At 42.2% G+C, this 10558-nt stretch overlaps 1 protein-coding gene and 1 long non-coding RNA gene across 2 annotated transcripts in view; both read left to right on the top strand.

Annotated features, from left to right (window-relative positions):
• LOC109499907 overlaps positions 1-1706 on the top strand; it is a 23265-nt gene extending 21559 nt beyond the window's left edge. Inside the window, exon 9 of the long non-coding RNA XR_006598314.1 lies at positions 1388-1706. This is a non-coding gene — a long non-coding RNA (uncharacterized LOC109499907). The remainder of the gene's footprint in view (positions 1-1387) is intronic.
• A 7592-nt stretch (positions 1707-9298) lies between these two features.
• The window catches only part of SGK1 (serum/glucocorticoid regulated kinase 1), a 113379-nt gene continuing 112119 nt past the window's right edge, over positions 9299-10558 (top strand). The window contains exon 1 of the mRNA XM_019831272.3: positions 9299-9570. Coding sequence (XP_019686831.1) covers positions 9502-9570 — 69 coding nt within the window. The 5' untranslated portion in view covers positions 9299-9501. The remainder of the gene's footprint in view (positions 9571-10558) is intronic.

Raw genomic sequence — 10558 nt, 5'->3', positions numbered from 1 at the left:
ATAATAGATATAATATATATTATGTAATATATTATATATAATATTATATATAATATAATATATAATATTATTATATTATTATATATTACATAATATATAATATATAATATTATAATACTAATATTATATAATTAATATATAATATATATTATATATATTATATATATATTATCAGCAATGAATGCATTATAGCTTTCAAAGGAAGGAAGTAGAGTATCTGGTAAAAATGACATGATCTGGGTCCATTTGGTAAGGCATAGGTTTTGAAATGTTTTCCAACTTTGTAATGATTGCTGTAATAAGCACAGCATTGTAGAGATTTATAAAGAAAAAAAAAGCCATCCACCTCCCACAGTAACCCATTTCAACTTTTGGGTGTTTAAGTATCCATTCTTTTCCCTATGCTTATACAAAAGTAAGCTGTTTTTATTCTTTAGAAAACATACTTTTTTTTAACCAGACAATAGATCATGCAAGTTCTTAAATTCACACTAACATTCACACTAATGTTCTTTCCTATGGTGGTATAATGCATTTGATTAGTTCCTATGTCCCCCAAATTGTGCGATCACCACCAGCCTTGTAATAAGTAGCTCTATACACAGAGTCTTGCTTATATATATTATATGTATATATTTCCAAAGAGTTTATTCTCAGAGGGAAGATTTCCAGATCAGTGGATAGGCACATTTTAATTGTGTGTAAATATTGCTAAATTATTTTCAACGATATTCCCATCCCTCTCAGCAATATGGAAGTGCCTATTCCCCAGAGTCTTGTCAGCTTTGAAAACATAACTTTAAGAAAAAGTGTTTTCCAATCTTATAAGCGTAAAAAAGGTATCTTGCCATTTTAAATTGCATTTTTTCTGACTGTCAGAAATTTGGGCATTTTTACACATGTTTATTTGCATATGTTTTTGTTCTTTTGCATTATGCCTTTTGCGATTTGCTTTTTACACCCTAGGGATCTTTTCTAGTAAGTTATTTGTCTTTTTCTTATAAATTTGTAGGAGCTTTGGTATAGGAGTTAAATAAACCTTTTGTCACATGGATTGACATAAATTTTGAAAAATTTTTTCTACCTCTTACTTATCAAATAAGCAATATAATAATATGCATTTTGTAGAATTGATGTGGAAATTGAGAGTGTATCAGTACCCAAAACAGTGTCACATTACAAAATAACTGCTATGCACTGAATCATGTATCCCCAAAATTAACATGCGAAGCTCTAACCCTCAGTGTGATGGTGTTTGGAGATAGGGCCTTCAGGAGATCATTAAATTTAGATGAGGTTGTGAGCATGGGGCCCTCATAATGAGATTGCCACCCGTATAAGAAGATACATCAGAGAACGTGTTCTCTCTTTCCTCCTGCCATGTGAGGACGCAGCAAGATGGCAGCCATCTCCAAGCCAAGAGAAGAGATCTCATTAGAAACCCATCATGCTGGCGACTTGAACTTCTAGCTTCTAGAACTGTGAGGTAATACATTTCATCATTTAAGCCACCCAACCTATCTATTGTCAAGCTGACCAAGGCAACAACAACATACAAAACTCAAAAGAAATGTTGCCTGAAAGAGAGCGGTATCCCTCAACTTTCTCACCAGTTATTGAGGTCTATTTGAATATGTCTCATTGGAATTGTTAACTGCTACTAACTGAGCATTGCTTTTGGCATTAAAGGTCTCCTTGTACTCTCATTTATTGAGTGTGAACCATGCTCTCAGAGATGATGGAAGGGGTCCAGGGCATATGTATCTATTGCTGTAAAACAAACTACCTCAGACTTAGCAACGTAAAACATCGCCATTTTATTAGGCCCAGAGATTCTATCTCTGTTGCATGAAGTCTGCCACCTCAGATGAAATCCTCCAACAGCTTGGTAACCCAAACACTTTGGGGCTGGAATCACTTGAAGGCTTTCTATTCACATACCTGGTGCCTGGGCTGGGATGATTTAAAGGTTGGGTCAGCCAAGACTGCCAACCAGTGTCTATGCCTGTCTGTCTTCTTTATGTAGCTGGGGCTTTCTTGTACCATGACAGTCTTTGGGCAATCAGACTTCTTATACGGTGGCTTAGGGCTCCATATGAGACCATTCCAGTGAACAAAATGGTAGCCACATGGCCTTTTATGACTTAGCCTCAGAAAACATATAGCATCACTTTCACTGTGCTTCCTTAAGCAGTCCCAAGCCCAACCGGATTCAAGGAGAGGGATCATAAAACCCAATTTGTCAATGGGAGTAGAACGAAAGAATTTGTACTCATGTTTTAAAACTGTCACTCACAGATGTAAACTAAACATATAGATATGCATATATATACATGTGTACACATGTGTAAGTATGTGTGTTTGCGTAGTAAATACCCTATAACTCTCACAACGAATCGACTGGGTTGTATTATGTCTATTTTAACTTGCCCAGGATCATGTAACTAGTGAGTTATAGAGGCAGGATTCCAATCCGTATAGAGCAATGTCATGCTAATTCTCCTAACCATACCAACCTTAGGGGACACTCTATTAGTTTCAGTGCTTAAAATTGCCACTGTAATAATTTTGAGTTGACACTATATTCAGGGTAGCAAATTTGCCCTGAAAACAAAAGAAGCTGGAAGAAATGAAATTGTGTTCAATTTAAATAAGCATAATGTACAAAACAGATACACCCCTGGTAAAGTTTCACAGAGTTTCAACTCGAAACCAATCATGTTCAGGAATCAACTCACCCTAAGGCACAGCATTTTCTAGAATTCTAAGAGGAGACATTCTTGAGTGGTTTTGTTTTGTTTTGTTTTGTTTTGTTTTGTTTTGTTTTGTTTTGTTTCGTTGGGTCTGCTTCCACAGCTAGACCTATCTGCTCCACTCATTCTCCCTTCCCATAAACTTCGGCTGATTTGAATTATCTGAGAAATTGACTCGGCTTTTCAGTTCATCGTACACATCGAGATAAAGCCACAGATCATGCTTATAGAGTGGAGAAAACAGGACTCTGGTATGGGCTACTAATTTTCCTCTAGCGTCTTCTCAATCAATACTAATCACGACAGCCCATTTCATCACCTACATGGCTTAGTGAAAGGTTAACAGGAGAAACCCCTCTGTTGCTACGGCTCATTTGTGCTGTACGTAGAGAAGTCGCTAATGAACAATTTCTGGACAACTCAAGTTGAAAGTACAATTTTCTGGCCTCAGTTAAGGAGTTGTATTGAACGTAAACTCAAAGGTTGAATGTTGAAAGAAAAAGAATAATCACTGAAACACACACACACACACACACAATTACATCTTATTAAAGGCCATAAAATCCATTACTATATAGGGTGTCCACTTCATTCGCAGTCATTCAGCAAGCAATCCAATTCAGAGATGCTAATAACCTTTGCAGAATGCTCTGCTGAACCTGCTCTGTTCATTCCCACTGACCGCGTCCGTGTGTGCGTTTGCACGCCGAAGGGTGTATCTGAACGTTTGCCAGGTCTCTATCGGTGAGCTGTGTGTATCTCTTGACGATGACAAAGTCTTGCTACGCCACTGAAAATACCCTGACGGAGGGAGGAGACAGGAGATCACTACAATAAGAGTGATCAGGCCCTTAAAAGGGAGCTCAAAGGAATATATTTTCTTTAAAGTAGAGTATCTTTGCAGGGTCCCAATCCTTTGTATGACTTAAACAAAGGCATGGAAATAAATGCATAAATGTGAAAACTGGGAGAGCTGTAAAATTCACTGTTTATATTGAATGAATGATCGCTAATATTCAAATGAGCAATTACTAACAAATTGATTTGTGCCCTTGGGCTGCGTGTTGTCACAGGACCACAAGAAAGGATTTTTTTGTGCCTTGGTATCAGTAAAGGCTATGTCGTACATATGGTTGGTACCGTTTTATGATACAGCACCAATGAAAGAAAAAACAAAGAGAGACGGGTGTGGGTGGCTGCCTGCGTGGGAGGGCAGGCCCAGGTAAAAAGCGAGTAATAGGGAGAGAGGGAGAAAGGGAGAGGCAGCATGAATTTTTAATCAGCTGCTTCTCATGAATTAAGAAACTAAATTGCACCATTCTACCTAAAAATATTTCAGGCAGTAGAGATAAATAAAAGTCCGGCTTGCTTGGTGATCTGGCGAAAACCATATATCCCTGAAAAAGCATCAAATGCCTTAAATATGAATTAAATACTATTATGAGATGTGATTTGCCAAGACAAATGCAGATCCTTTTTATGGGTGTCTTTCTTATAAGTGTAATAACTAGCACATACTTGACATTTGATATATCGCATGAAGCCAGTTAACGCTACATACCTTTTGACCTTTTTGTCAATTACAAGATAGTTGGTAAGTACTGACTCTATATGGAAGCCGCATATTTAGAAGTTGCCTGTTTTTCAGCACAGTGAGAATGGAAACAAATTGCAAGTATGTCGCTTTCTATCCTTACTCAGTCTCTTATCCATAAAAGGAAGGACAAGCCCTTGTTACTTTCATCTTCGCTACAAAATGCCATGAATCCACGGTGTTTGTTGATTCTTTTTGTTGGTACTTAATTCTCTCAAAGGAAAAAAATGCAACAAACTGATATTTTAGGTTTGGTTTTTCCTTTGTAACTTGTCCTTTGATGTAATGCATGAATTAAATGATATAAACCAAAGGATGTGGTTAAACCAAAGGATGGTAAAAAAAAAAAAAAAATTAAGTTTTTTCATATATACAAAAGCAATACCAGAATCTTCAGTGGGCTTTCCTAATTCCTAATTACATACATCACTACCATCTAGGCTGGGGTTTTAAGCATATGATTGAGTCATCCAGGCCAAAGAGGAATGTAAAACATTTCTCATGATATGGTCTGTTTGTGTCCCTTTCTCCTTAGGGACATTTGTCACTAGACAGATATTTTATTGTTTATTATCTTTCGTGTTTTCCAGGTTGCTATAGAAAAAAAAAAAATCACATTCCATTCAACAACTAAACGTGTCACACAAAAACACTTTAATCTATGGAAAGACAACCTTTCTATTAAAAAAGTGTTACAGCAGTATATGTCTCTTGTTAGTAAGATATAAAACATAGGGTTATGGTTTTGCAAGACCCTTTCACATATAATCTGGTACTGATAATTGCTTTCTGAGGTAAATGGAACACATTTTATTGGTAGTATTTTACAGATGAGGCTCACTGAACTGAGGAGACTTGTTCAAAGTGACACAGAGAAGGGAGGTTAGTTTCCATACCTTCCATATCCACTAAGTACTCACTCCACTTCCTGTTTGCATTGGTCATCAGTTCCACCCAACCATCTTTTGTGTTATGGTTTAAACAATATTGTTGGGAGAAAGAAGTGAGTGTTCTACACAAAAGCAAATAGAGTTTCAAAGGATTCTTTTCAACATTAGAGTTTCCCGTAAAAAGATGCCATCCCAGGGCCATGATGTCATTGAGACTTAAAGAAGAAATGGTGACTACTGAGGGCCATTTGCTCTTACTAGAGCTCAGTACATTGGCTATGATGGGAATTTACTTAATTGTTTCAGAATCTCACGGGTATTTAACAACTCCCACAAAATGGTCATGGCCAGGGTCACTGATGTTAGCTCTTCATAGTTGTTTGTTTGATTTATTTGAAAACCATTCATTGAATGCCAAGCTTGGCCTAGGCACTCCACAGTGTGTGGGGTTACAAATGTGAATAAGCATGCTTAATGAGAAAAGCAGGTAAATTAATTAATTAATTAAAGAAGGTTACTTTATGTTTTTTATGAATTTTTAAATTTTTTTGATGTTTCTTTTTGAGAGTAAGGAATTTTTATTTATTTTTGAGAGAGAGAGAGCAGAGAGAGGCAGAGAAAGGGAGGGAGACACAGAATCCAAAGCAGGCTCCAGGCTCCAAGCTATCAGCACAGAGCCCTATGCAGGGCTCGAACCCACGAACCTACAAACGGGGAGATCATGACCTGAGCCAAAGTCAGATGCTTAACCAATTGAGTTACCCAGGTGCCCCTTTTATGAAGTTTTTTAAATGTTTATTTATTGTTGAGAGAGTGAGAGACAGAGACAGAGCACGAGTCGGGGGTGGGGGGCAGAGAGAGAGGGAGACACCGAATCCAAAGCAGCTCAATGCTCTGAGCTGTCAGCACAGACCCTGACACGGGACTCAAACTCATGAACCATGTGATCACGACCTGAGCTGAAGTCGGACTGAGGCCACCCAGTCGCCCCTTAACAAAACAATTTTTTTTAATTTATTTTTTTTATATTTATTTATTTCTGAGGCAGAGACAGAGCATGAGCAGGAGAGGCACAGAGAAAGAGGGAGACACAGAATCAGAAGCAGGCTCCAGGCTCTGAGCTGTCAGCACAGAGCCCGACGCGGGGCTCGAACTCACAAACCGTGAGATCATGACCTGAGCTGAAGTCGGTCGCTCAACCAACTGAGCCACCCAGGCCCCCAACCAAACCATTTTAGTGCGTAAACAGGATGTTTTAGGATTCCAGGGGTTATTTTCCTTTATGCCACGCGCAGTAGTCTATGCTCCTTTGTAAATACTAATAAGCCTGGCAAAGGAGCCTGTTAGTAAATGGTAGTCGCTCTGGGCCCACCTGCAGGTGATTTTATAAAGGTAGCGGTAAGAGTGAGATGAGCAATGCCTTTTTTTTCCCCGAGTAGCCAACACAGTGTTGGATGAACAGGCTTAACACATTTCCTTACTATGGCAGTTGACCAAACTATGGTCCAAAACAAGTCAGATCCAGTCCTGATCTAGTCAGAACCCCTGCCCTAGGCTTCTCCTCTGTCATCTGGCCAACTTCTACTTATTCTTTAACACTTTGCACTAACATTGTCCCTTTGAAAGAAACTTCCTGGGCCTCCCCCTACCCACCTCAAGGCACCTTGGCACCCCTCCAGACCGAGGTGGGGATAATGCAGATATAGACCAGACCAAGGTGGGGATAATGCAGATATAGACACAGTATTGTTCTTACCACAGCATGTATTTCTCTACTGGCTGTAGCTTCCTTAGAGACAGAAACTACCGATACTTGTATTCACAGATCCGCCCACAGGATTAGCATGGACTCAGAGATAGCGACACCGACACCGTCTCCAAGGGGTGGCATATGGTGGGGAGGAGGAAAAGCTTTTAACTTTCCACCTCTTCCTCCATAGTCTCTATTAGCCATCCCCTCCTCACCCCAAATAAACACACAGCGTACTTGCAACCAGTATGCATGCCAGGCCAGTGTAGAATCGAGGCAAGGCTTCTAGTATCCCTTTCCCACAGGATGCTTAGAGCGTTCCTCCTACGTATCCCTCAAGCTCAATAAATATCTGCTCAAATGCTTTCGGGAGAGAGGAAAGAGGAAGAACAGGAAATGATTCGAACGGCCATGATTTTGAAAAATCAGGTTTGTTGAACTGTAATTTACATACGGCAAAGTGTTCCTTCTCTTTCATGTAAAAGTTTGTTGGCCTTTGACAAACGCATAGTCATAAAAGCACCATCATAATCATGGTAGAGGATGTTTGGCAATCCTCAAAAAGTCTCTTTGGACAACCAGAGTTTTACATGAATTCTAGAAGAACCGCAAAACCAATCAATGCTGTAGATTAAATCACGTGTGCTTGCATCTTGGACAACTTAACGCCCCTCTCCAGAATGAATAGTTTACTTTCCCTCAGTCACAATGCCATCATTTGGTTGTGTTGCGTTTCCCTTTCGGAAATCTCAAAGCCTTGAGCCAACAAGACTGTACTGCCATTCCCCAAAGAAACCTGGTCCGACTACAGAGATTTGGACTTCAATGAAATCAACACATCTCTTCCCAACTGACCCGTCTGTTTCTCTTCTGGGAATATTGCATTTAATGAGCTGGCCATTAGCTCGATCAAGTAGGCATGGGCCCTTCCCTCATTTATAGATTATACTCCCTGGTGGTGACTGTGAAAAGCTTCTGCATCCTGGGACACTTGGTACATTTGGAACTGAGTGGATGGATAAGTGGAATGACACAGCAGACAAGTGAATGACAGATTCATGAATGAGTACATGAAGGAAGGAAGGAATGAGCAGTGGCCTCCCTCTCATGGACGGCGCCGTCTGAGAGGCACCGTGAGGTCAGGTGACTGGCAGAGAGCCACATGCTGATGTGCTGGCCGGGCCAGATCAGATGCCAAGTTGATTTTCTCTGCTGTCTCCATTTACCCATCAACTCTCATTTTGAAAAGTCTCCATGAAATATCAACCAACATTCAAGGGTAGAGATGGGAAAATAGGGCACGCACAAAATAAGTGGCCTTTTTTTTTTTTTTTTAAGTGAATTTCATGTACAAAGAATGACAGGAGTAAGGACTTGGGGGGAGGGGGTAGATTTTCACTTGATAGGAAAAGGCTTTCCTCTCATTCACCCGTGCTTCCTTTCCATCAAATGGATTCAATAATACTTTCTGGTGACGCTCTTTTGTGTTTTTACCATAAACCACTTTGTACGTGTTCATTGTGTTCTTCTTCAACAGCCTTCCTCAGTGAACAAGCCACAATGACTTCCACTGTGGCCCGCTACAGTGTGTAGGGAGAGGACACCAGAAGAGGTTCCCTATGGTGGGAGATCGTCCCTTGTTAGACCTAGGTTTGCACCTGATTGCATGTTTCTCCACATTTGGACAGATCACGAATGAATTTGATTACATTTCCACTGAGAGCCTTCTGTTCAGGAATACGTATCAGAAGCATGCCCATGAGCATAAAACAAAAACGCGCTGCATTTCGTAGGAAACTCTGATCTCAAGGGTCCTAACCGGGGAAGAAAAGAAACGGGCGATTAAAGTAGCCCTCCCGAGGGGTGTCACTGCTTTGCAGTGCGTCCTGGGCTGGTGCCTTCTCTCCATCCGCCGCTCAGATATTCATGAATCTCTGCGTCTCCAGCAGCTCTTTTCTCTCTCCCTCTGCCTCTCCGGGGCGGCTCTCCCTCCCTCCCTCCCTCCGGCTTCTGCTCTTTCTTACTCCTTCCCTCGGCTGCTTAACTACAGCTCCCACTGGAACTTGCACGATCAAAAACAGCTCTCCTCCCCAGCAGCCTCCAGAAGCGCATCACCTGGAGCCGAGCGGCTGGCCCCGGCGCGCCCGCCGCAGAGCCGCCAGGTACCCGGGGGGGTGCGCAGGGGGCCGGGGGGGGGGGCGCCCTTCCCCGGCTCGCCAGCCGCGGAGCATCTCCCCGGAATCCGCCGCAGCCCCGGGGGCCGGCAGCCCCCGATGCCCCCGTTTCGGAGCGACGATGGGCAGAGCGAGGCCACTGCCGGCGGCCGCTGAAAGTGGGGAGAGGTTGCTGCAGTAGCCTTGCCGCAGAATGTGCGAGTGAAGACCTGAGCCCCGCTAAGGTTCTCCATCCCGCTCCGTCTTCATCAACTGTCTCCGGGAGGGCAGCCGGGCACCAGATGCGCTAACCAGGCGGTGCCACCCTGGATCTATAACTGTGAACTCCCTACGGTGGAAAATGGTAAACAAAGACATGAATGGATTCCCAGTCAAGAAATGCTCAGCCTTCCAATTTTTTAAGAAGCGGGTAAGGACAGGGTTTGTGTGTTTCTTTTGTTTTCTCCCCTTCTCTGAAATGCTTTTGACTGCTTGCCCGGGGTGAGCCTAAGGTTTGGTTGCGGAACCCCGAAGGAAAGGCGAGCTTCTGGAAGCAGTGGTCCAGCTGGGAAATACACCTGCCTTGATGCAGATTTGTGGGTGGGGGCGCCTAGAAACAGTTGTTTGGGGAGGAGGGGGCGGGGTGGGCCCGGATGCCTTAAAGAGGGTTTGAGCCACCAGATTCCAGGCAGTTTCCAAGGGAATGGGCCAGGGGATACAGTTATGGCTAGCAATTTCGTCGGGGACTACTAATTCAGTGGTTCCCCTCTCTCCCATCTTTGAAGGTTCAACTTTTTCCACACCTTTCATGGACTGGGTCTCCAATGCTGCATTACCATCTTCATTAGTCAGAAGCAGTCCGGCTTCCCAAATCCATTCAGCCAATAACTTGCTGAGTCTCTATCTATGGTAAAAATAGCCAAGGACTAGAATGACCTTTTGCAGAAATGATGGAATCCAGCATTTTAAATCCTCTCTTTCAAGTGGCCTCAATGTTGTTGGGTATGAACGCCTGTCTTTCAGCGCGAACAGTGGGAAGTCTGAATTCAAGTGACAATATGGGGTTATGCTGCCGTATACATTTATTCCTCAGATACCTTGTTCTTCCATTGACAGTGTTAACATTACTTGGCTTATAAATAAGCAGAGAAGGGAGAGAGGTCTTTTTCCGTGTGTTTCACAGTAAGCCGAATTCATTGTGATAGTCACTCTGCTGGTGTGCGTAAACCGACAGATTTATACACAAGTGGGAGGTAAGAAATGCATGATTGTTGAGGGACCGGTGACTGATTCTTACGGAGAGTTTCTTAAGCCACAGAACCTTCCTCCAGCCCCGCAGGTGCCCAGTCCTACTTAATACCCTAGGGCAATTCCATCAAAATGGCTCTCTCCATTCATTCTTCTCTCCCTTCATTCAG

This window comes from Felis catus, chromosome B2 (genome assembly GCF_018350175.1).
Source record: "Felis catus isolate Fca126 chromosome B2, F.catus_Fca126_mat1.0, whole genome shotgun sequence".
Lineage (NCBI taxonomy): Eukaryota > Metazoa > Chordata > Mammalia > Carnivora > Felidae > Felis > Felis catus.
Note: the sequence above shows the minus strand (reverse complement) of the source record. Positions and strands in the feature narration are given on the sequence as shown.